Below are 25,953 nucleotides of genomic sequence, written 5' to 3' on the forward strand. Positions count from 1 at the left end.
CGATTGAGCATCCTTTGGATATATTACCCCAAAGTGGTGTTACTGGGTCTTGAGGAAGGTTGTTTCCTAATTTTCTGAGAAATCACCACACTGACATCCAAAGGGGTTGTACCAGCTTGCAATCCCACCAGCAATGCAGAAGTGTTCCCTTTCCCCATAACCTCTCCTGCATAAGTTGTCATCAGTGATTTTGATCTTGGCCACGTGAATATACTTGTAATGACATAATGATACTTGTCCTAAGATAGATAGCACTGTACCATGGAGTATGCCAGAACTGAGTGGCTTGTTGTGTACAAGAAGTATGAAGGGAGAATAGATGTCTTGTTTGTTTTGTTTATTGGTTTTTTTTTTAAGATTTATTTATTTATTATGTATACAGTGTTCTGTCTGTCTGTATGCTTGCTGGCCTGAAGAGGGCACCAGATCTCATTACAGATGGCCGTGAGCCACAATGTGGTTGCTGGGAATTGAACTCAGGACCTCTGGAAGAGCAGTCAGTTAAGAAGGTTTAACCTCTGAGCCATCGCTCCAGCCCCCTTGTTTTGTTTATTGTTTTGGCGAGCTAGCTCTCCCACAAGTGATTTGACCAGAAGCATATTACAATGGCTAAGTAGCTTACAAAACTTGGTTCAACAGTAGAAGAGACATGTAGTTGGATTTTTCTCTGGACTGTCGGTTCCCAAATAACAACACAGAGACTTATTAATTATGAAAGCTGACCTTATCTTAGGCTTGTCCCACTTGCTCTTATTGCTTAAATTAACTCATTTTTTTAAATCTACATTTTGTTACGTGACTTTTATCTCTTTCCCGTTTTTGTGTATCTAACTTGTTCTGTAGTGTCTTTGGTGCACCTAGATTCAACTCCTCCTTCCTCTCTCTGCCTGGAAGTACTGCCTGTACCTCCTGCCCAGCTATTGGCCATCCAGCTCTTTAATTAAACCAATCGTAACAATAATGTATCTTCACCCATTGTGCACATATCCCACAACAGAGACAGTTTGTGGTAACAGAAGTCTCTAGGTAGTAATAATGAGCAATGAATTATTAGGTGACGTCTACTCATGCTCGCTGTCTTGGTGATCTCCTTCCGCTCTGACTCCCACAGTCTTTTCTCCCCTTGTCCATGGGGGTTTCCTGGTATAGGCCTCTGTGCCTGCTCCCTTCTGCTGTCGGAGAAAGACTATGATGAAGACTGAACAAGGAGTATAGCTGAATATCATTAGGAATCACTTCATTGCTTCTGTTGTTGGTGTTATTTATATATATATATATATATATATATATATATATATATATAAAAATCATTCATGTTCAGTTTTTCCCTACTAGCCAGTCTCTTGTTCCTGGCCGTCTAGGCAGTGTGGGGTGGGAGCTCCCTCTTGTGGCATGGACCTCAAGTTAAACCAGACATTGGCTGGCTGGCCACTCCCACCAATTCCCAGACATCATTCCCCAGCACATCTAGCAGGCAGGACAGATTGTTTGTGGAGCGTTTTTGTGATGTGATCATATTTCATTTTAATTTTTGAGACAAGGTTTCTAATTGAAACTGAGCTCCTTGGCCTGCCTCAGAATGGCCATCCAGCAAGTCCCAGGGATCCTCCTGTCTGCCTTCCCAGTGCTGAAATTATAGATGTGTGTGTGCTCCACCTTTTCTGTTGGTACTGGAACCAAACTCAGATCCTCATTCTTGTGTGACAAGCACTTTACTGAATCTCTCCAGCCTGTGTTCAGTACTTTTTAATGCTGCTCTGCTGTGAGGCACAGTATTGGGTACCAAAGATACGAGTAAATAATCAAAGGCTATTATGGTGGGCATTCTGTTTGACGGGCTTTTTTCTGATACATTACTTGTAGTGAGCACGTTGGTGATAAACTTGAATCTTTAGTATGCCTGAAAATTTCTAATTCATACCTTTTGTAATTATTTTAACAAGGGTGTTGTATTAAGCACTTTCCAGGAAATTTGAAAACAAGGAAGATTGTTTTCAGAATTTTAGTTATTAAACCTAAAAGTGTAACTTGATCATAGAGTACTTGCCTAGCATGCCAGACTTCAAGGACTGAAAACAGACATTTACTTCATTACAAACAGAAACAGAAGTAGCAGGGATCAGACCTGGGGGTAGACAGGGAAGAGGCCAAGCAGCTGTGACACACTGAAAGGACATAAGTCATCCCCTACTGGCCCTAGCAAGACAGATTCTGTGAACCTAACAAAGAATTTCAGATAGCTGCTTTGAGGAAACTGAAAACTTTAAATACAGAAACCAATTCAGAGAGTTCATCAGAGATAGTTAACGGATTAAAATTTAAAACAAAAAATCCAACACAAGTCCTGGAACTGAAAAATACATTGAAGAAGAATGAAAGAAAGAAAAAAAAACCACAAACCCAGCATCAAGAGTAAAACTAACCAATCAAAACAAGAGTCTGTGGACTTCAAAGACAGATAACTGAAAAGTGTAGCCTGGGTTATAGCCTGTGATCTCCAGGAACACCTTAGCCCCAGACTGGAACCTTCTGATTGTTGTGGCTGATACAGCACTAACCCCTGTAGCCCCCACCTCTGCTCCTGAGGTTTGTATGCAATTCAAGTCTTTGCAGGCAACTAAATTTCAGTTTATATCACAGAGTTTATGAATCTTATCTAGGGCAAGGGCAGGTTGAAAGATTTAGTTAGTGGGTACCAGCCTAGAATTAGGGATTTAGGGGTTGGGAGAGTCTCCCCTGGGGCTGGGAGTGGGGTAACCCAGGTGACGTAAAGGGTTTCTTCTCTTCAACAACGTCTTTTCTTACTGTGCGTGACCGTCTCCTGTGTGTCTCACCTGGGTCTCATGAAGGCAGTTTCATGTGTAGATACTTCAAGTTGACGTTTCCCCTGGTAGAATATTGCTATTCTATATCACTATTTTGTTCTATCAAATGCTAATGTATGAGATTATATTAAGGGACTATGCAGGGAGTGTGAATTTGGATTTTATACCCACACATGGTAAACCCCTGAAATTTTGAATCTCATAGATGCTTCCCTTCACTCTTTCAGTATGTCAGGACAGGTATAACAACTTCCTAGCTGCTTCTCAGCATACATGAGTGGAACTTTTCACATATTGATCAGCCTTTCTCAGAATCTTGTTTCAAAATAGAGATTTCACTTCCAGCTTTACCGTATAATAGACCAATGTGGACATTCCATCTTTGTAGGCTTAATAAACCTAGATATGCCTTGGTGTCATTTGTTGCTACATGTCTGGGTTTGCATTTCTGACTGACTCCTGAACATTTCCCTTCCCTGTTCCCTTGTGCATTTCAACTGCTTTCTCATTTTCATGTCAATTTGAGCATTTCAGAGAGTATCTTTGAGCACATGAATGTGTATTCACTTGCTGAATCAGAAGTCTAGTAAGCTATTTCTTAATTTTGTTCTCTACTTTGTTCCAAAATGATTTAAGGTGAGGTTGAATTATGTTATTCTCTGAAATTATTTAAGAATGGGTGATACATGAACATGAAATGACTTGGAAAGACGAGAAAGGATGTATATATCTCTTTTTTCCCTGTTTCTCCACCTACCTCTTTCCATTTTCCCTTCACAGATCCAACAAGTTGACAGTTTCTAATATATTTTCCAGGGATCTATTAGTCCATGCACATTTTTGAGCTAGGGTCTTGTTATGTAGCTCATGCTGGCCAGGAACTTGAAGTGTAGCTTAGTTCAGAATCACCATGAACTAGCAGTTCTCCTGCCTCAGCCTTCCTAGTTCTGATTTTATTTTCCTTTTTGTTTAGCCCAGGTCTCTTGTTCTCCAAGTTGACCTGGCACTTAATCATCAGTAGCCCAGGGCTGGCTTTTAACCCAGAAGCCTCCTGCCTCAGCCTCTTGAGTGCTAGATTACATGAGGCATAAATCACTACCTCTGCTTGCTCAGTATTTCCTTTTTCTTTTCCTTTTCCTTTTCCTTTTTTTTGGCTTTTTGAGACAAGGTCTCTCTGTAACATCTCTGGCTGTCCTGGAACTTGCTTTGTAGACCAGGCTGGCTTCGAACTCAAAAAGATCTGCTTGCCTCTGCCTCCTGAGTGCTGGTATTAAAGACATGCGCAACCACCGCCTGGCTTCTAATTAATTCTTAAGTGTGACTTTAAACTTTAAAATGTTGATACATTAATTTCATAGTCAATATTCAGGATTTTCCTATCTGTTTAATAGATAGCAATTGTATTTTCTGTTTTCAGAACCTTTAAGTTAAAACATTACAGTAATTATACGTTACCCACATATTTTTCATATATGAATGGATTATTTGTGTTTTAATTTTTGTTCACTTCAGAAGCTCCTCAAAATATGACTGTGACAAAACAATGTATTACAGTTAGAACTTTAAAGTCACTCTGTGTAAAATTAACGTAATTGGACATTATCCTTAGTTTTGGGGGAGGTAGTAGTAAAGCCATTTTTAAGTTGCTTGAAGTCTTCCTGAAATGTGGATGTGTTTGGAAGTTGTTCCAGTTAGTAAGCAGTCTATGCTGTGTGTTTGCATACAGAGTCTATGCTGTGTGTGACTCACAACCGTCTGCAGTGAGGTCTGGTGCCCTCTTCTGGCCTGTAGGCATACACACAGTCTGCTTGTATGCAAATTGCTGCCCAAAATGAAGGGCTCTGTCAAAGCTTATCCTTGAGATTTCTACCATTGGTTGCCTTGCTCCAGCTTCCTGAAGTTGAGAATATGGAGGCAAAACATGGAAGCATGACCTGTTACGTTTTCTTCCTTAGATCAACCTCTCCACTTCTCCTACACCTGCTCAGTTGATGAATCGCTCCCAGGCGTCCAGTTCCAGCAGTGGCAGTATTACCCAGCAGACTATGTTACTAGGGAGCACCTCCCCTACCTTGACGGCCAGCCAAGCTCAGATGTATCTCCGAGCTCAGATGGTAAGATCTAAGATACCAGCTCTTCAGTGTCTGAGGACGGGAGAGTTCCAGTGCTTTTGGATTTGATACAATAAGGCACTTTTAATACTTAAGCAGTATTTAACTAGTGTGTGTGTGTGTGTGTGTGTGTGTGTGTGTGTGTGTGTATGCTCAGCCTTTGAACACTTTTAAATATTCATAAAAATTACACCGTGAATTAATAGGTCTTCTTGGTAACAATATTTTTTAATAGTGGTACTTATTTTAAAATCTTTTTTCATATTTTGAGATCTCTACAATTGAAGAACTTTTTATTACTGATGCCATCTTACAGTTTTATTATTTACAGTGTTATATAAATTATTCTACTGACATTGATGATTTGAGGAAATAGTTGGAAATATTAAAAACTTTCAATGAGAAGTAAGAATTTATGTCCAAGGGCCTTCTGAAATCTGGATTGGAGTTCTGATTGTTTTTCAGATAATTCATAGCTTTGGTTATTACTGTCTCAAGTTCTGTAAGGTTGCATTCTTATGTTTACTTGAGCTTTTTTTTATTAATATAGGAATGTTAATTGATAATTTTATAATTAGATATCTATTGATTACCTGATTTAATTATTGACATTTTTAAAGGCATGTAGACATTGGCTGACATAATTTTGTGCAGTTAAGCAAATGTTTTAATATATATATTTTTATTTATATAAGATATATATATAGATAGATAGATAGATATGAACCTAATTAGTTAGTTAGTTAATTTTGCAGTACTAGGGACTGAAACCAGGGCTTCATGAATACTAGACAAGTATCCTATCAATACTCACCATCTTCGGCTTCCTTAATATGCAGATTTTGACCAATGAACTGATTATATATCTGATCCCTATTTATTGAAAATTGGAAAGCAAGTTTTCAGTCTTATTTTTGGCAGGAAGTGATGATGTGACACAACTTTTATTAACAAATTGTAAACATCTCCTTTCTCTTCTGGATTACTTTTCTCTCATGAAATTGTCTTTAATAATATGATTTCACAATTTGAAATATTTTTGTTTTGTTTTGATGATTTTGACCTTTAAAATGGGCAATTCATATGACTCAAACAAAATAAATCTTCATTTGTGGGTGGAGTGCTTTTAGACTGGTTGCATGCACTAAAAGTAATAAAATTTGTTGGTGAATTTAGATTCAGTAAGTAAATGAGTAAAGAATTCAAATGTAAAAGGGTTTAGAGGAAAATAAGGGGTTCAGGAAATGAGGGGGGATGGTGAATATGAACAGGGGATAGTGAATATGATGGCCATGTATGTGCATGCATGAAACCCACAGTGTAATCCAGTGTTGTATAATTAATACATACTAGTAAATGTTCAAGGTTAGAAAAGGTCCCTAATTGATTATTTTAGTTTAAATAGCAGAAAGGTAGCGAGTACTTCTTGAAATGACTTTAAAAATAGTGTGTCTCGGGCTGGAGAGATGGCTCAGAGGTTAAGAGCATTGCCAGTTCTTCCAAAGGTCCTGAGTTCAATTCCCAGCAACTACATGGTGGCTGACCGCTATCTGCAATGGGGTCTGGTGCCCTCTTCTGGCCTGCAGGCATACACACAGACAGAATATTGTATACATAATAAATAAATATTTTGAAAAAAAAATAGTGTATCTCCACACTTTAAAGCCTATCGTTATTTACTAAATCCAGTTAGACTGCGTAGATTGTATGTCTTAGAAATTAATCGTACTTGTTTAATATTAAAAGTTTGAAAACAAGATGGTGATGTATGGATTGTTTTTCTCTTTTGTTGTTTTGGGGTAAAGGCCTTTGGTTGCTCCTCTGTTTTAACATTCGAGCATTTATATTTAGAACAAATAGCCCTTTATAAACAGGGTTAATATTAAGAGCAACCTTACTTTGTCCTACGATCGGTCCCTTGTAGCTGAGAAACATCGTAGTATGTGGCACTGTTACTGTGTGGACTGAAGAGACTTTTTGGTGTTTCTTTGCCTGTTTCTTACCAAAATTAATCTATATCCTAGTGTAGTTTTATTTTCATTTCCATCTTTGGAATCCTGAGGTAGTAGCTTTTATTTGGGACAGAATTTGGTTTGAGGATCTCATCTCACCAAAACACATTCTTTTCTTTGAGTAGTTTTCCCCTACTCTCAGAATTGTGAGCGATTTCAAAGCTGTTGGTGACTTTTTTTGAGCTCTGTGATCACACCTTTGTTGTCGTGTGAAGCCTTTTGCTTAGGAGGTAGTCCTGACTGCACTGTCTCTCTGTCACAAAGTTCAGTCTCTTGCCTGCTTGCTACACACTGTGTGTGGGACATGTTCTTTAGTCTTAGGGTGTTATTTTTGGTTTTCTGTCTGTACAGCTGATTTTCACACCCGCTACCACTGTGGCTGCTGTGCAGTCTGACATTCCTGTTGTCTCGTCGTCATCGTCACCTTCCTGTCAGTCTGCAGCTGCTCAGGTGAGATTGTGTATCACAGTGTGGTACTGGAGTTCTGGGTCTCTCTCAGTGGAAAGGCGGTCACTGTGTTTCAGCTCCTCTGCTTCAGAGTGCATTGCCATGCCTTTCAGGTGAAGTTCATAAAGCACTGAGAGCTCCAAGAGCATGCTTGTTTTGTAGAAATGACATATAATCAAACAGATTTAGATTATTAGGTGTTGATTCATCAAGATTAACAAGAGTTTTATTATTGACACTGTATTTTTAGTTTTGCTGTATACCAGATTTCTTTCTTACATGAGGTATATTCTTTTTTGTAGATTTCCTTTGCAAGCAGTTACATAACAGATACGTCAAAGTAGATGATAATTTTAAGTTTAAAAATGAGTTAACTCAGGAAAATTTGAAGTTAAAAACATAAGTAGAGTATTACTTTATTTGGTACTATGGAAAAAAATGAAACTTCTCTCTTATTCAAAAAATAAACTAAAAGTAGAATGTAGGCCTAAAGGTAAAAATTAAAAAATTTAATTTTCCAGGAGAAAGCAGGACAGCATCTTTGCAAGTCTAGGGTGGGCAAGGCTTCTTAGAGCACAAAAGAGATTAACTAGAAACAAAAATAAGTGATAAATTGTACTTAAACTAAAAACTATTCTTTAAAGAGACATTACAAAATGAGTATCTAGGATACAAGCTGAGGGAAACTATTCTCAATATATGTATCCGACCAAAGATTGTACCTAGAATATAAAAAATGCTTATAGTTTAGTAATAGATCATGATATCAGTTAAAAATGGAAACAATATTTGAAGAGATAGTTCACACAAAACATTAACTATATAGACCAGGCATGGTGGTGCATACCTTTAATCCTGGCATTTATGAGGCAGAGGTAAATAGATCTCTGTGAGTTTGTGGCCAGCCTGGTCTATGTAGTGAGTTTTAGGACAGTAAGAAGCACAAACAAACAGGCAGACAATATATAAAAGGCCAATGAGCACAAGATAAAAATGTTCAACATCATAGATCATAGTGAGCATCATCATACATTCATCTGGGTGGCTGAAATGAAGACTGACACTATACAATAGTTTTTAATAGCTAAACATTCTTTTTTTTTAATAGCTAAACATTCTAATGCTGAGTGTACAACAGATGGTGTTACAGTCATCGGTGGAATAGTACCAAAAGTAAAAAGAGCAAACCACTAGTACATCTCATAAGCATGGCTAGCAAATGAAACTAGACACAATAAGTATGTCCTCTGTGATTCTGTAGTTTTAAAATTCCAGAATCAGAAAAACCCTCCATACTGAAAAAATTAGGTTAATAGAGGTAGGAAAAATTGACTAGGAGGGATGTTCATTGTGGTGGTTGGATGTTCAGTGTGTTGGTTCCATACTTTTTTTTTTTTTTTTTTTTGACTTTTTTCGAGACAGGGTTTCTCTGCAGCTTTGGAGCCTGTCCTGGAACTCTCTGTAGATCAGGCTGGCCTCAAACTCACAGAGATCCGCCTGCCTCTCTCTGCCTCCCAAGTGCTGGGATTAAAGGAATGTGCCACCACCGCCAGCTCTGGTTCCATAAATTTTGACCTACTATCAAAATTTATGGAATAGGTGCATCTTACTGTAAATCATATCTCAGTAAATTTCATAATGATCATTTAGATTGAATAAACTTTAAGTTAAAATAATTGAATAGACTATTGCTTTATGTGGTACTATTTTGTTGTTTTCATAGTAAAAATGTTTATGACAGACATTCACTCATATATTGGGCCATCTTTGGCCTTTTATTTACTTATACATTTTAGAATATCTTTTGTTCATTTGGGGTATATTTTTAATTTTCTTTTTTTGAGAAAAAGTTTTGGTAGTAGCCTTGGATGGCCTAGTACTTGATATTATCCCCCAGGCCTTCAATTTGAGACAATATTTTTGTGTCAGTTCCTCAGTGCTAGAATCACAGGCATGAGTCACCATGTGTAACATGAAGGCCAGTTTGTTGGGGTTTCTGTCCTGCCCAGTTCCCACAGTTGTTAGGTCCCCCCAAAAAATCACACAGAGGTCTACATAAGTTATAAACTGATTGGTCCATTAACTCAGGCTTCATATTAGCTCTTATAACGTATATTAGCCCATTATTCTTATCTATGTTAGCCACATGGCTTAGTACCTTTTTCAGCAGAGTAGGTCACATCTTCCTTCTTCCATGTCTGGGCAGGTCTGCAGAGAGAGCTTCCTTCTTTCCAGAATTCTCCTGTTCTCATTGCCCTGCCTCTACTTCCTGTCTGGTTGTCCTGCCTATACTTCCTGCCTAGCTACTGACCAATCAGCGTTTATTTAAAACATAATTGATAGAATACAGAATTGTCCTGCACCAACCATGTATCAGCTCCTCAGTGCTGGAATTACAGGCATGAGTCACCATGCCTGGTGCATTTTATTTCTCATTTCATACTCAGGCTTTCTGGTGAATGTAAGAAATGAGATAGTAGCTGGGCAGTGGTGGCACATGCCTTTAATCCTAGCTCTTGAGAGGCAGAGGCAGGGATCTCTGAGTTTGAGTCCAGCCTGGCCTACAAAGTGAGTTCCAGGGCAGCCAGAACTACACAGAGAAACGCTGTCTTGAAAGACCAAACAACAACAAGAAGTAAATGAGATAGTAATAATTAATATTCTTTGATTTTTTAATAGAACTTCTGTGTATTGATACATTTAATAATAAAGACTGATTTTCATGTATTAGTTATAAAGATTGTAGCTGAGTAAACTCAGAGTTTTCTTAACTTGCTCCTGGCCCTTTGCAGTTACTTAACAGGGTCTGCTAGATAGTGCTCACTAAATGCTAATTTTAAGGTCCTGGCTCAGCTCCAATTGCTTTACTTTATATTGGAAATGATACCCCTCAGCTGTTACAAGTGGCAAGTGAGGCAATCAGAAGCTCCTCATCACAGTGCTGCCGCATAATGAGATATCTCCTGACTATTTGACATTGTGTGAAGACAAATCACACATGTGGTTCTTAGCTTTCAAGAAGCTAGAAATGAAGAGATAATAAATAACTGTTTAAATGACTGATAGTTTCCATGATAAACCAACCAGCTGCTTAGGAGATAATGTTTCTCTTTAGTATGATCTAGTACTCCGTTTGCTTACTGTTTCTCATGACGAAAACATTCTTATGTGTCGTTAATGCAGCTAATATAGTTTGTGAATTGGTCTTCTGGTGACATAGGATGTGCCCTGTCCAGGCTCTGTGGCTATGCGGGTCTGACTTGGTTAAGGCTTTCAGGGGACTGAAGGGATCTCTCTGTGAACACTGATTTTGTATGACAGCGAATGAGGCTGGCAGTGCTAGGCGATACTGACCAGCAGAGACACACCTTCAGGTTCAGGACTGTTGGGTATGAATTTTTTTTTTTTTTTTTTTGGTGTGTGTATGTTTCAAGACAGGGTTTCCCTGTATAGCCCTGGCTGTCCTGGAACTCACTCTATAGAACAGGCTGACCTTGATCTACCTACCTCTCTCTGCCTTCCAAGTGCTGTGACTAAAGGAGTGTGCCACTATGGCCCTTTTTAATTTTCTTTTTTACTTTTCTACCTTTTTTTTTTTAAAAAAAATAAGTATGTAGTTTTAAAATTGAGAGTATCAGATTTGTAGTTTAATGTTCTTATTTAAACTACAAAAGTCAGTATATCAATTCCTTTTTTCCTCAGTAAAAGTGTTTTTTTAGACAATCTTATTGTATACTTCTGGCTGACCTGGAAAACTAGATATAGATCAGGCTGACCTTGAATTCACAGAAGTCCCTCGGCTTCCACATCCAGAGTGCTGGGGTTAGAGGTGTGTGCCATCTAACTGGCACAAAAAGGATGTTTATAGAAGAATAAGATGCTGTTTGTCAAAGGGCAACCTGGGGAATGCTGATTTGAGAAGTCAGCTCAGCACAACACTAATCCCCTGCCCTATCTCCAGCCCCCTCTTCTGCAGAGAAGATGCTGTAGTAATGTCTGCAGTGCTTGATTTCAGTTAAATGATTCCGAGAATTATTTTGGTAATGATATATTCATTATAGAAGTTAGCAAAAATACCTCATGCATGATGTCAAAGTTTCTTATAGAATCATAGGCTTGTTTCAGGGGAAATGAAAATTAAGGCTAAGATGCCCATTACTCCTCATCTGGGGATGGATTCTCTCTCCCCAGAAAGATACTGTCTTGGAATATGTGGTCTTTCCAGTAGTGAGTGTTACTTCTGGTGCTGCAGTTTCTACAGTGTAAGTTATTTACTTTCAGTTAGTATTTGAGTGAAGATAGCAGCAGGTTATCTAAAGTCTACACGCTCATATAGAACATAACATCATACTTAGCTGTGGAGGCATGAACATTGCCTTTCAGGATTCCAGGAAGCAGTGTGGTGTAGGTATTAGGGGTCATTGTGTCAGATCTTCATTTACTGTTCAGATGCTTTTCATCCTGAAGGAACCATTCAAGTTTTTTTGGCTTATTTTTTCTTGGTTATCATTATTATATGGTCTACTGCATGGATCACTTGTGGAAAATGCTATATTCTCTATTATGTAGCTCTTCCTGGGTAAATTGATTGTTTTACTTATTTGTTTATTTACTTACTTATTTTAGAGTCAGGTCTTGCTGTATGGCCAAGACTGTACTGGAATTAACTATGGTTCTTAGACTGGCTTTGAATTTGTTTGTGATCCTCCTGCTTCTGCCTCCTTGTGCTGTGATAATAGGCCTGTGCCACTATCACTATCCTGATAATAGTTTCTTGTTTTTTCTTTTGTTATACCAGACATGGATCCCAGGGCCTTGTACATATTAGGCCCACCTAGCTATATCTTTGTCCTTCCTGAGATATTTTAATGTGCCTCCACAAAGATATTTAATGAAGTTTGTTAGTAAATATGGACAAATTTTAGTGTTAGCATAAGAGCCATAAGTGGAACTAAATAACTTTTTAAATATCTATATGATGTGATTTCAAAATCAGATGTAAGAGAATATCCCAACTTAGGAAGTTCCCAGTTTTTATAGTTCTGAATTGCTAGGGGTGCAAAAGTCAATGCTGGAGGCTCTGTCCCTATTAGCTGAGTCTCCTCTCACCGTTTCACAAATGTGTATGTTGGTCATGTACAGACAAGCTAGACATTGTGCTGTAGGCCAGTCTCACTCAGATTCCATGGAAACATCCCAGAGTGGAAGGGCAAATTCTTCACAAAGAACTCCAGGAAGCTCTTCTGAGAGAGCCAAGCAGATTATTGAACTGTTAATAATGGCTTGAGAAAGAATGATATTAAGGCAGGCAGAGCCAGAACAAAGGGCACCAAATGAAGGAAGTATATGGTGTATTTATAGGACAGTGAGAGCAGTTTGGCAGTTGTATAAGATTGTAGACTGGAGAAGAGAAAGTGGATTCATAGTGGGTTGGGCCTACATTGTTGGCAGCCAGGCAGAGAGTGACCGAGGAAGGGATCAGGGCCCCAATTCTCCTTTAAAGATAACCCCTTAGTGACCAACTCTCTACAGCCACTCCCTTCTTCTACAGCTCCACAGCCTCCTAACAGTTTATTCAGATGTTAAGTCCATTTGCTAACTACTCCACTGATGAAGGCTGAGTCCTCACCCCCTCCAGCACTGCTTGTTCTGAGACCATGCCTAGGGTACATGTGTCTTTTTTGAGGTGGAATGGTGAGGTACTTCATTTGCACACATTAGCAGTAGCTGTAGAATTGATAGAAACTTGTCTGACATGACTGTTTGACACTGTTTTGGCATTTGGACCTGGAATAGAGCCTTGAGCACCAGCTAAAATGTGTAGAGTCAGTGAGCACCCTGAAACTGAAGAAGTTAGTCCTCAGCAGCTTGTCATTCATTAGCTTTGTCTAGGTGGTGCCTCCTTTGACCCTCCGAGACTATTGCTAGTACTAAGTGTATCTGGTACATGTTTCAGATAGGCAAGAAGCTATGCCACTGTGGGTGAGGCATTTTCTGCCTTGCTCTTTGGAAAGGTATAAGCTCAAGTGAGATGAAGTTTGATAATCCTGTCAATTTACAGTGTTTACCTATTTCAGAGCTCTGCGTAATGTTTCAGCTCAGAAAAACCAGTTCTCAAAGACATTGAGTGGTCAATAACAGAATTTCAGTTTAAGAAGCTTTCTGAAAATGCTCTCATAGTATCACACTGGAGCAGATGATTGGAGAAGTCAGTTGTCCTACAGTACTCCCTCTAACACATTTAGAACTGGTCACTTTTGATGTAGTGCATGGCAGAGGCGTTTCTTCATATTTATACTGCATTTGCCGTCATCCCCTCCCCTTATTATTGATGTGGTTTTTATTTAGTTCTTTCTGGTCTTCCTGTTCTGCTCTTTCACTCACAACTGTCTTATATGTCCTTTCCAGCCTGCCACATAGTAGTTAAGACATGTTCATGTGGAGCGACCTTTCTGTAAGGGTTTCCTTAAGGATTATCGGTTGTCTCAGGAGTGTGGACCTCTTTGTGTAGGAGGCACAATATTAATTACTGTCATTATTGTAATGGTTGCTGTATCAGCTAAAGCTATGTTTTCATCTTTATTTTTTGTTATGTGGTTCTTAGGTTCAGAATTTAACATTACGCAGCCAGAAGTTGGGTGTCTTGTCTAGCTCACAGAATGGCCCACCAAAAAGCACTGGTCAAACTCAGTCATTGACAATTTGTCATAATAAAACAACAGTGACCAGTTCTAAAATCAGCCAACGAGACCCTTCTCCAGAGAGCAAGAAGGGAGGAAGCCCAAGCCTGGAATCTCGAAGCACAGCGGTCACTCGGACTTCAAGCATTCACCAGTTAATAGCACCAGGTGGGGTAAATGTTCGTCGAAAATAGTTGTCTTAATTGTTTTCTTAGCAGACAGCAAAACAAAGGACATGTGCTACTTGAATAAGAGTAACAATTTTAAAACATTTTTAAATGAGAATTTTTGTCAGCTAAAGAAGATCTCAAGTTGTTTGAAAAAATTTAGAAAACCTAGTAATTGAAACAAGTTATACAGAAAACAGATGGTCTTTCATTGTTGTTACTTGGCACTTAACATCTTTATGATGTTGCTCTCTTTATAGTAATAAAGTCTTTTAGCTTTTAAAAAAGAATTGTCTTAACTTATTTAGTATGCTTTAGTGGGACATATTTTTAAGCTTTTAGTAAAAAAGTAAGTGCATCTTGATCAAGTCGTTAGTGGAGATTTGTTACTTTTTCAAAACAGAAAATTGGGCAAATAAAGAAATTATTTTCCTAACTTATCATCCACCACTACCAGTGTGGGATTTCATCTGAGGAAAAGCTGTCAAGGAAGCAGACCTTTTCATTCTTATTCTGCCATGCGGATCTCTTTCCTGCAGGTCATCCTGCTTCATGGTTCCAGAGTGAGCTTCCTGACGCTTGTTCTATACTATTGAAATCTACTTTTCCCCCTAGACTGATTTCTCTGTGTGTTTGGTACTGAGGATTGAGTCTAGTGCCTCCCAACATGGCACACAGCGCTCTAACATGGAGTTACAGCCCTTTAACTTCTTCTCATGTTTCTTCTGTGTTAGGATTGTCCATGTTCTTAGCTTTACAAACTCTCAAAATCTTGGCATTGTCTGATTCCTCTAAGTTGAAATGCCTCTTTCCTTTGACCTGTTATAACTGTAGTGCTTTCTGAACCCAAGCCTCTTTACTGGACAGTGAGCTCCTTGAGGTGCTCCAGCAGTGGCTGTGATAGGCACCGTGTTCAGCACTCTGTTGTGTCTTTTCACCTTTTCACAGTAATAGCACGAAGGTTTGTCTTCTGTTCTTTTGCCTGCGATAGGTACGCACATGGGTATATTTGAACTAATCACCCAGTTTCGACACTTACGCTTTGGAAATTGTCAGTCATTCCCCTTAGCATTATTTAGCTACCACCATGCTTAGGATTGTTATGAATGAATCTTAGAGAAGTGCTATAAACTTTGCTAGTAAATCCATTCATGCTATAGTTAGATATTGTTTCTCTCTCTCTCTCTCTCTCTCTCTCTCTCTCTCTCTCTCTCTCTCTGTCTTTAGTAAATATCTATACCCTGGGGTGTGGTCTGGTCTGTGTGCTTTTGCACAGCATTGCCCAGAGCATTCTCAGCCTCACGGCAGCACCAGGGCTTGAGTCAATGTGGAGCAGCAGTGCCTGCTGCTCCTGAGCTGACGGGTCAGAGGGTAGTGTCCACTGAGACCCGTCTTCTTATTCTTTCCTTAGCTAGACCTAGGCCAGCACTCATTTTAAATAGAGAAAAAAAAACCAGACCCTCTATTTGTATTATTTATTTCCTAATATGGTTGCCTAATAGTTACTGGAGTGGACATGGTTACTGTTTTCTTGCATGTAATTTTAGGGTCTAAAAAATAACCTGATTTTCTTGACCATTTCTACTTGAGGGTGGAAGCTTTCATGTGTTAGCAATTCTGTTTATTTATTTAGAAGACAGTAGACCAGACTGGCCTTGAACTCATGACAGCTTTCCTGCCTCAGCCTCCTACTGTGCCTGATTGTTAATTTTTTTCCCTCTGAGACAGGGTCTCTCTGTACAGTCCTAGCTGTCCTAGAACTCCCTCTCTAGACCAGGCTGGCCTTGAACTCATAGAAATCCACCTTCCTCTTCCTCCCAAGTGCTGGGATTGAAGGAGTGTGTTACCACACTTGACAATAGTTCTGTTTTTAATATATAAAGGTGAGAATTCACCTTTAACCACATCCCTAGAAATCAGGAAAGGGGTTTTCTATGCAGTTTTTAGAGGGCTCCCCCCCCCCCTTTTCTTTTCTTTAGAAATTAATTCAACATGCAGTGAAAAAATCCTCTAGTCGTTTGGTCTGGCTGCCACCAAGAAATGTTGTACATACCTTGGAAGTCTCTGGCCATTCCCAGTTTCTGATGAGGACTGTCTTTCTACCCTGCCACTTGCCACTTTGTTTTTGTCCTCCCTTGGACTTCCCTGTGTGTGCACAGTGAAGGAGGAGAGCTCTGATGACTTCTTAAAAACATTGTTTTGGGGGGGCACTTACTTCTTTAGTTGTAGGGGTAGGACAGGGGCATAAGCATTTCACAGAGTCCATGTCGAGGTCAGAGGATAACTTGTGGGAGCTGGTTCTTTCCTTCTATCATGTGAGTTCCGGGGGTCAAACTCAGGTCATCAGGTGTGAGTTCCGGGGGTCAAACTCAGGTCATCAGGCTTGACAGCAAATGTCTTTACCTGTTGAGCCATCTCACCAGCCCTAGTATCTCTTTTTATTGGTATACAGATCTCTGCCATGCCAGGGCTGAGCTCACTCCCAGGATCCCACGTGACCTTATTTCCTTCCTTCTCTGTCTCTACATGTAGCCACTTTGGGGTTATTGTTTCAGCATGGTGAATTTGGGAAAGGGGCAAATAGTTTATAATACAGCCCTCAGCTCAGGCTGGAGGATTCATTTGATAGTGCTTTCAGTTGATCTGTCACATATTGCATTAGTTTAGTATAATTTCTTCTTCATGGGGTTGCAGTAATTGTTGAATGAAATGATATTTTATTTTAATAATAAGAGAAACTAAGTCATTAATCTTTCAAATATTAGGCCCCTGTGACAATAATAAAGTGTTCATTAAAGTCAGAGAAATGAAGCAGCAGGACACAATTTTGTAGACATTGTCAGCTCTTCTTGCTCATAGTTCTCATCCTGTATCCTAGGACTTGTTCTTGCACTCTGACTTCTGATCTAAGAAGAATTTAATTTAGATAAAGAATAGACTGTTACTCTACTGAAATATCAGATAATTTACCTACGACAGCACACAGACTCATTCTAGTGTATATATCGCTTGTGTTCAGGACCATGAAGCATGTGGGGTTGGAAAGAAGACTCAGCAGTTAAGAGTGATTATTCTTGTAAGGACTGGAGATCTGTTCCCAGGACACTTGGATGGGTCATGACTGCCTGTAACTCCCAACTCAAGGGAATCTTGATGCCCTCTTCAGGCCTTCTCAGGAACCCACACACAGACACATAATTAAAAATTTAAAAAGTACTTGACAAAGATTTTAAAATTAAATTATAACATTCTTATTAAAAAATGGAGGTGAAAAGACCATTTCCTCATCTGAAAGAAGAGATGACAGCCACTTGCTCCAGCTGTGACCCAAGTGTTGAGAGAACGGGAAGCACTCTCTGGAGTCACAGGATCTGGTCACCGCTCTCCTCTAACTCTGTCACACAGCTGTCTCCACATTTGTAGAGGCTGGCAGTCTTCATCTGAATTACTAGCTTACGTGAAAAATTATTTTTAGATTAAATTTTAGAACTCATTTTTCTTTTTTTCAGTGCTATTTGAGCCCATGCCACACACATGTGTTCTAAATTGAGCTATAACCCAGCCTTTCATTTAAAAATAATTAATAGATAGTGAAATTGTAATTTTTTTTTTTTTCAAGACAAGGTTTCTCTGTGTAGCTTTGGAGCCTGTCCTGGAACTCTCCCTCCTTCCTTCTTTCCCTCCCTCCTTCCTTCCTTTCTTTTTCTTTTCTTCTTTTCTTTAGACAAAGTTTCTCTATGTTGCTCCAGCTGTCCTGGAACTCACTCTGTAGACCAGGCTGGTCTTGAACTCAGAGATCTGCCTGCCTCTGCCTCCTGAGTTTTGGCATTAAAGGTGTGCAACACTGCCTGGCAGATGTTAATTTCTTTAAAGAATCTCTGTATTTTTTTTTTTTTTTGAAACAGGGTTTCCCTGTAGCTTTGGAGCCTGTCCTAGAATTCGCTCTGTAGACTAGGCTGGTCTCCAAGTCAAAGTCACAGAGGTCTGCCTGCCTCTGCCTCCCAAGTGCTGGGATTAAAGACGTGTACCACTACCGCCTGGCTAGGTTCGCTATAATTTTTAAACATACCATTTTATATGTATGACTTTTGCCTGCATATATATGTATATCATATGTGTGCCTGGTACCTCAGGAAGACAGAAGAGGGTATCGTATCCCCTGGACTGTAGTTACAGATAGTTCTTAGCTGCCACATCGGTGCTGGGAACCAAATTCAGGTCATCTGGAAGAGCAACCAATGTTCTTAACTGCTGAAAGATCTCATCAGCTTGGTCCCTAAATTTTAAATTATAATAAAATGTAAAAAATGTTTAAGAAAAAAAGTTATTAGAAGTTTGTATAAGGCTGTTGCCATAACTGTTGTTGAATATAAAAGAATGTAAAGTGCTATGTAACTTTTATATTTACATTGAGAGATAAATTCTGTCTTTATATTTAATTTAGATGACTATTTTTGGGGTGTGTGGGGGTGGAGACTTTGAGACAGGGTCTCCTTATGGTCCTGACTGGCCTGGAACTTGCTATGTATGGAGATCGGCTCACCTCTACTCAGAGATCCATGTGTCTTTGTCTTAGTGCTAGGATTAAAGGTGTGCCTACCATGACAGCTTAAATGTGTGTGATTTTTGTGTGGTATTAAGCAGTCATTTCAGATACCTTCCAGTGCACTCAGTTTTCAGTCCTAGTCGTAGAGTCAGCATGGTGTGCACTGTCCCAGTTGTTAAGACCTCTGGAGGAGATCTGATCGATACCACTCAGTGCTTACCACTCACTCTGGACTTGCCATTGAGTGCAAAGGAATAAACACCATCCCTTATTTTAGGTATCATGATCTTATTTTGCATTCTCTGCAAAACAATGATTGCTCACTTAGGTTTGGAATGGCCCCTCCACTATAAGATTCAGCCATGTATTTTGCTTAATTGATTGAAGTTTTATGTGAAACAATTTTATTCTGATCAAATAATAAAGACTTCTTCCAAGCTAAAATGCTCACTTAGGAAGCCTTCTAGCTAGTTGATTATGCTGTTAGTTTGGGATATGTTTTGTCATAGACGGGATGAGATCTTGATCTTGAAGTCATCCTTGAGTGCTGATACTTCCCCTTCAGAGAAGAGGCGGACTCAGGAGACTCAAGTGCAGAGACCTCAGTGCTAGGCTGGTAAAGCTGTTCTGTCGATTGGAGAGTAGGACGTGGGAAGCTATACATATGTGACTAGATTGCTTTTCTGTCAGTGTTTCACAGCGTAGCTTATGTATCTAGTATTTTAGCCTTGCAAGGAGAATGTCATAGAATGTCAAACTAGAAGACTTGTAACAGACTGCTAATGACTATGACTCTCTAATGTGAAAACTCTCCTCCTTTAAATTTATGTAAAAACTGTTTTGTTTTGAAATCAGTACTAATTGTCATTTTTTTCTCTCACAGCTTCATATTCTCCAATTCAGCCTCATTCTCTAATCAAACATCAACAGATTCCTCTTCATTCACCACCTCCTAAGGTTTCCCATCATCAGCTGATTTTACAACAGCAACAACAGCAGATTCAGCCAATCACCCTTCAGAGTCCAACTCAAGATCCGCCCCCATCCCAGCACTGTATCCCGCTTCCAAACCATGGCCTTTCTCCAGCTCCTAGTAATGCCCAGTCACAGCATTGCTCACCAATTCAGAGCCATCCCCCTCCTTTAACTGTGTCTCCTAATCAGGCACAATCGGCACAGCAGTCTGTAGTGGTGTCTCCTCCTCCACCTCATTCCCCAAGTCAGTCTCCTACTATAATTATCCATCCACAAGCACTTATCCAGCCACACCCTCTTGTGTCTTCAGCTCTTCAAACAGGGCCAAATTTGCAGCAGGCTACTGCTGATCAGGTACAACCCACAGCACAGCTGAATCTTCCATCCCATCTTCCACTTCCAGCATCCCCTGTTGTACACATTGGCCCAGTCCAACAGTCTGCCTTGGTGTCCCCTGCTCAGCAGATTGTGTCTCCAACATCACACCAGCAATATTCAGCCCTGCAGTCATCTCCAATTCCAATCGCAACCCCTCCACAGATGTCGACATCTCCTCCAGCTCAGATCCCACCACTGCCCTTGCAGTCTATGCAGTCTTTACAAGTGCAGCCTGAAATTCTGTCCCAGGGCCAGGTTTTGGTGCAGAATGCTTTGGTGTCAGAAGAAGAGCTACCTGCTGCAGAAGCTCTGGTCCAGTTGCCATTTCAGACTCTTCCTCCTCCACAGACTGTTGCGGTAAATCTCCAAGTACAGCCACCAGCACCCGTTGATCCACCAGTGGTAAGCCCTTGGCAGCTCTTTGACTTTCTTGCTGAACTGAACGTAAAGTTGGTTCTCCCACACTGTGCTGTACTGTGAAGTCTAAATGTCTATGATTTTCTAAGCTTGCCTTTTTCCCGTGTCAGTATTCCAACCATGTATTGTATGGGCAAAGGAAAAAAATGTCATTTGTTGTAGTATGGTTGCATGCTTTAAATTTGTGATGGTTATTAAAGTCCCTCGTTAATTTTATTACTATTTAAACAAATCCATCTGCTATCTTTACAGAGTTGATTTTTTTTCCCCAAGGGAATGCATTTGAACCAGTGTCATCTGCACAAAGTTTTTTCTCTTAAGGTGATTATCCTTCATAGATCCCTTCTGTATGTTCTTAAGCGCATGGTTTATCTAGCTAACCTTTCAGTTTGGGTGCATTTGGAAGTCCTGGGCCTTGAGCAGCTTTTCTTTCAAGGAAGAGGTATGATTGTATGATATAACTTTTTTGACAAAATTGTGTTTTGTAATTAAAATTGTAAAAACATTTATTCCAGGGTAGAATTTAACTTTGCAAAAAATAATTGACTTTTTAAACTTTCTATCTACTAAGAGAAAATAAATATTTAAGTTATTTCTCAGTTAAAAGGCTCAAAACCCTGAGTGTCTTTGACACTGAGAGTAACAGAAATGCGCTACAGTATGAAGTAAGAATTTTGAGTAATTTGGATTTCAGTGGAATGTGTCAGAGTGAGCCTCTCAAAACGGACACATGAGGCCTGAAAAAGGAGGTTATCTTGAAAATAGCTTTTTTCAAAATTTTCTCTGAAGGACTTATTAAAATTCATTAAATGTTTTATGCAGAAATTGAAATAAGGTCCTTATGAGTTTAATCAGAATGACCAGATTCAGTTTCTTACTCAGGAAAAAAAAGTTTTCTATAAGGAAGTTTTGTGTCAAACTTTGAACATCACTGAAAGTCAGACCAGTTCTCGGGAAGCTGGGGCATGAGTTTGGCTATCTTGGGCTGTCCAGTGAGTTCAAGAGCAGCCTTAACTACAGAGTCCATACAGAATATTTCTAAATTGAAATATTTAGATATCAAATAACATTAATCTCAGAAAGGAAAGGAGTTTTGCTCTCTTCATTAGTAGAAACATTCGACTCTTATGACTCGATTTTGTAGTTTGTTTTTCTATCCTAAGTGTTCTTTTTTTTTAAGATTTATTTATTTATTTATTATGTATACAGTATTTTGCCTGCTTGTATGCTTGCATATCAGAAGAGGGCACCAGACTCATTACAGATGGTTGTGATCAGGACCTCTGGAAGAGCATCCAGTGCTCTTAACCTCTGAGCCATCTTTCCAGCCCCCTATTCTAAGTAATCTTAACAGACGCGGAGCTGCTCAGTTTTGCCTGTTACTGCCCTGGAAAACCAGAAACCAGGAGAAACTGATGTTAGAAAACCCTGTTCTTTAACTGTGCCTCTGTGTTTATTTTCATGGATTTTTAGTAGGTTTTGCTTTTGAGGATACAGTTGAGTGGTAGAGCACCTGTTTAGCATGGGCCAGGCCCTGTGCAGTCCCCAGTACCCTCAAAACAAAAGCATGGAAAACAGAGGTTTAAGAAAAATACAGTACCTTCAAAGGAATCAAATTTCATTTCATTTTCTTAACATTTAATTAGGAGATTGGTTTTCAGTGAGTAAACAATAAAATTTCCATATTCCCTATATCCTTTTTAATAAGAGGACTTTGGGTTAAAATAATTAGGGCAGAAATGCCCAAAATAAAACACTTTAAATACTGTGCCAAAAATATTGTTGGACCTGTCTTGCTGATTTTGTCCCCGTTACTGTGTGACAGCAGGCCCCTTCCTGCACACCAGTGTCCTCTCCAGTCCTTTCCCAGCAGCTGCTTACTAAGTTGCTGTTTTGTTGTCTTTCCTGCAAAAACACCATTTCCACCCTTGATTATTTCAAGTACTTAAGTGTGGATATATTTCTTTCTAATAAGATGTAAAAATTGAAAGAAAAAGGTGAATTATCAAACTAAATCAGTTTGTTTTTCAAAAAGATATTTCTATAAAAGAAACAGTTTTTTTTTTTTTAAAATTAGGTGTAAGTAAGATATGTTGAGGATAGATGATTTAGAACTAATAAACACATGTTCCTCAGTTTATTTAGGAAGGGAGACAGATGGGAATGTGGACTTTACTGAGGTAAGTTTGGCGGTCTTCGTTATTTTTAGAATAGTTAGTTATGAGCTAAATAGGACTTGTGTAGTTTGTCATGATCTTGTGAGCAAAGCCTCCGATCACTACCTTCCTCAGAAGTCTAGCTGTTGCATTTTAGATGTTTTTGTGCTGATTGTACCAGACATGTGTGACAAATTTCTTTTGCCTACTTTATTTACCTGTAAACTGGTTTTCTTTTACATGGGAGATTATAAAAAGCTCTCCTCATTTAACCTCATCATAAGAAGAAAAGCTATTTTGTAGTGTTCTTTGATTGATAATTTGAAAAAACAATGCTATTTGTATTGTGGTCTTGTCCTTTTTTAAAAACTACTCTTCAAAAAGTCAGAATTTTGTGCACAGTCGAGCTCTGTTTTTTTAAAAAGATAGTGTAAGCAGATGCTGCAACAGCAGGTGGCCCAGCAGTGAGGGAGAGGGTTAGCAGCTTGGCTATGGCCTTCTTTGAAAGACCTGTTTGTGAAGGAAAGAGTGCCATGGACTGAACTGGCTAAGAAGCCACTCTGCATGGCTGCCCTCAGCCAGCTCTCCAGCCGCTCCTCTGAACGAACTCCGCACCTTCTAGGTTGTAGGTGCCACAAACTTTATTTTATTTTTGTTATTGTCGTTTGTTAACATGTTGGTAGTGATGTATTCCATGCTGAGTATTATTCTATATTGTTTGTATATTACTTAGTGTATACTAAACCTTGCTGTTAGCATGAGCAGAGTAGTGGCTGCCAGTTGTGTAGTGTACAGTAACAGTTGTGTAGTGTACAGTAACAGTTGTGTAGTGTACAGTAACAGTTGTGTAGTGTACAGTAACAGTTGGCTTGATTCCATTGTGGCTGAGGCTTTCGGTGAAGCAGTTTTCTGTTTCTGGGTTGCGAAAAGATATCTTTTAAAAAATATTGCCTACTTAGTGCCTAATTAGGATCATAGTTTAGGATATCATGTTAAATATAAAATAACTCCAGTGGAATTTTAGGTTTTTGTTTTTTTGGTTTTTTGAGACAGGGTTTCTCTGTGTAGCTTGTCTGTCACTGAACTCACTCTGTAGACCAGGCTGGCTTTGGACTCAGATATTTGCTTGCCTCTGTCTCCTGAATACTGGGACTAAGAACGTGCACCACTACCACCTTCAGAAATTTTATTTATTTATTTTTTAAGCAAAAGTCATGTTTAATCCTTTTTTCCTGTTGTTTAGATGGGCTCTTGCTATGCACTCAGGCTGGTCTTGAACTCAGTATTCTGTCTTACCTTTCTAAATGCTAGGATTGCAGGGTTGTATCACCTAGATAGGTGTTTTATTCTAAGTAGATGCTTTGAGTTTTGTTTCTGTTTTTTATAATTTGTTTGGTTTTTATTAAATCAGTATTACTTGTGGTTATGCACATCTTCATAAATAAAACTTTATAGTATTTTACATGGTTTATGCCAGATTCAAAAATCTTAATTATTTTCATATTAAATTCTAGACACCTCAAATTATCATTTTTTCCAACAGTTTAACTAAAATGGATGTCACTTAAAGTTAACTTTGTGAATGTTTACAAGTTTTTTTTTACTGTTAAGATTTATTTCAATGTTAATTAGTTAAGAAATCTTAAAAAAAAACCTCAATCTTTGTAAATTTAAGCGGAAGCTTTGCCACACGAATGGAAATGAACTGTCTTACATCTTTGTGTTAGTAGATTATCTTTCATAAATAGCAACCAATCAAAGTACATCAGTTAATTTCTAGAGACTCTTTGAAAATTAATCCTTAAGTTTAATAAAACCTTAGTTGAGTAATTTAGCTCTAGTTACATGGTTTCTCCTCTGTGATATTTTTTTTCAAGACAGGGTTTCTCTGTGTAGCCGTGGCTGTCCTGGGACTTATTCTGTAGACCAGGCTGACCTCAAACTCACAGAGATCAGCCTGCTTCTGTCTCCCAAATTCTGGGATTAAATGTGCGCGCCACCACTGCCCTGTTTCCTCTGTGATTTTGATGTCAAAGTCTTTCAGTAAAACCATCACAGTTGCATTAAAAGCACTAAACCCTCTTCGTGGGAACCGAGACGTAGAACCACATAGCTTAGGTTGTGTGTTCGGTTTTAAAGAAAGATAATGTTCGGTGTGTATTGTACTAACTCATAAGAATTCATTTGATTCTTGTGTAGAACAGAAAGGGAATGAAAATATGATTGCTGACTTTTCTGTAGTTTCATATACAATAATTTTCCTAATTCAGTTTTTATTAACAATGAGTAATCTTACATATAATTTTTGGCATTATATTGCCCTGGCATATATTATTTTGGAAGTTTACTTAGAGTGTCTATAAAAGTACTGGCCCCTCTTTTGATTCATGATAGGTTAAAATTAGTAGAAGCAATGGTGTTTTAAAAATAGTTATTTGATTGTATAAAACCAAAACCCTGTTTTTTTAATCCTTGAAAACATGTTCAGCTATGGTCATTATCATTTGGAAAGCCCAGTGGTTCTGGGGTCACGTAACTGGCCCACAGTGTGCTTTCAGTGGTGCGCTGCTAAGTAGTATAAACACTTTTGTGAGTGATTTCAGAGTTTTCCTTTCAGCTTGGCAGTATAGCCGTCTGCCCTGTTTTTAGTTTAATATATTTAGAATTAATTTTTTTAAATTAAAATACCACACTAGATGTAGTTTTGAAAATATTTGAAGGCAGTATGACTTGTCATTGCAGGTTTATCAAGTAGAAGATGTGTGTGAGGAAGAAATGCCAGAGGAGTCAGATGAGTGTGCGAGGATGGATAGAACACCACCACCACCCACCTTGTCTCCAGCAGCCATAACTGTGGGGCGAGGAGAGGACTTGACATCTGAACATCCTTTGTTAGGTGAGGAAACAAAATATAGGGGGAGATTCTTTTTGATAGACGGCAGTAGTAGGAAATGTTCTTTTCATTGGAGATGACATTAAACTGATATTACTGTTAACTGTAGCAAAAGATAGATTATCTTTAAAGTTTAAAATGTATGAAGAGCATTGTTTTATTAAAAATAAATAAGATTTACTTGTTTTCTTGGGAAACTCTTTAATAGCAGTGGAAAGTTATTGACTTATAAAATATTTAGCACCACCGGAACGAAAAACATGGCGTTTCAAGCATTGTACTTATTAGTGGCTTATACAGGTATGTTTCATGTGCTTATTCACATTCCTGTGTTAGGTATTTCTAG

At 38.8% G+C, this 25,953-nt stretch overlaps 1 protein-coding gene across 7 annotated transcripts in view; it reads left to right on the forward strand.

The window, feature by feature from the left end:
* Positions 1–25,953, forward strand: part of Phc3 (polyhomeotic homolog 3) — a 70,322-nt gene that overhangs the window by 13,063 nt on the left and 31,306 nt on the right. For 4 of the 7 annotated variants that reach the window (XM_085682373.2, XM_085682374.2, XM_085682380.2 and 1 more), the window contains 6 exons: positions 4,781–4,939; positions 7,300–7,398; positions 14,000–14,243; positions 19,672–20,543; positions 20,832–20,879; positions 25,457–25,610. In XM_085682373.2, the coding sequence (XP_085538499.1) occupies positions 4,781–4,939; positions 7,300–7,398; positions 14,000–14,243; positions 19,672–20,543; positions 20,832–20,879; positions 25,457–25,610 (1,576 nt within the window). The remainder of the gene's footprint in view (positions 1–4,780; positions 4,940–7,299; positions 7,399–13,999; positions 14,244–19,671; positions 20,544–20,831; positions 20,880–25,456; positions 25,611–25,953) is intronic. The other 3 variants (XM_085682377.2, XM_085682378.2, XM_085682379.2) reach the window with 3 other exon arrangements.

The sequence above is a fragment of the Myodes glareolus genome, chromosome 20 (genome assembly GCF_982192425.1).
Source record: "Myodes glareolus chromosome 20, mMyoGla1.1, whole genome shotgun sequence".
In the NCBI taxonomy this organism is placed as follows: domain Eukaryota; kingdom Metazoa; phylum Chordata; class Mammalia; order Rodentia; family Cricetidae; genus Myodes; species Myodes glareolus.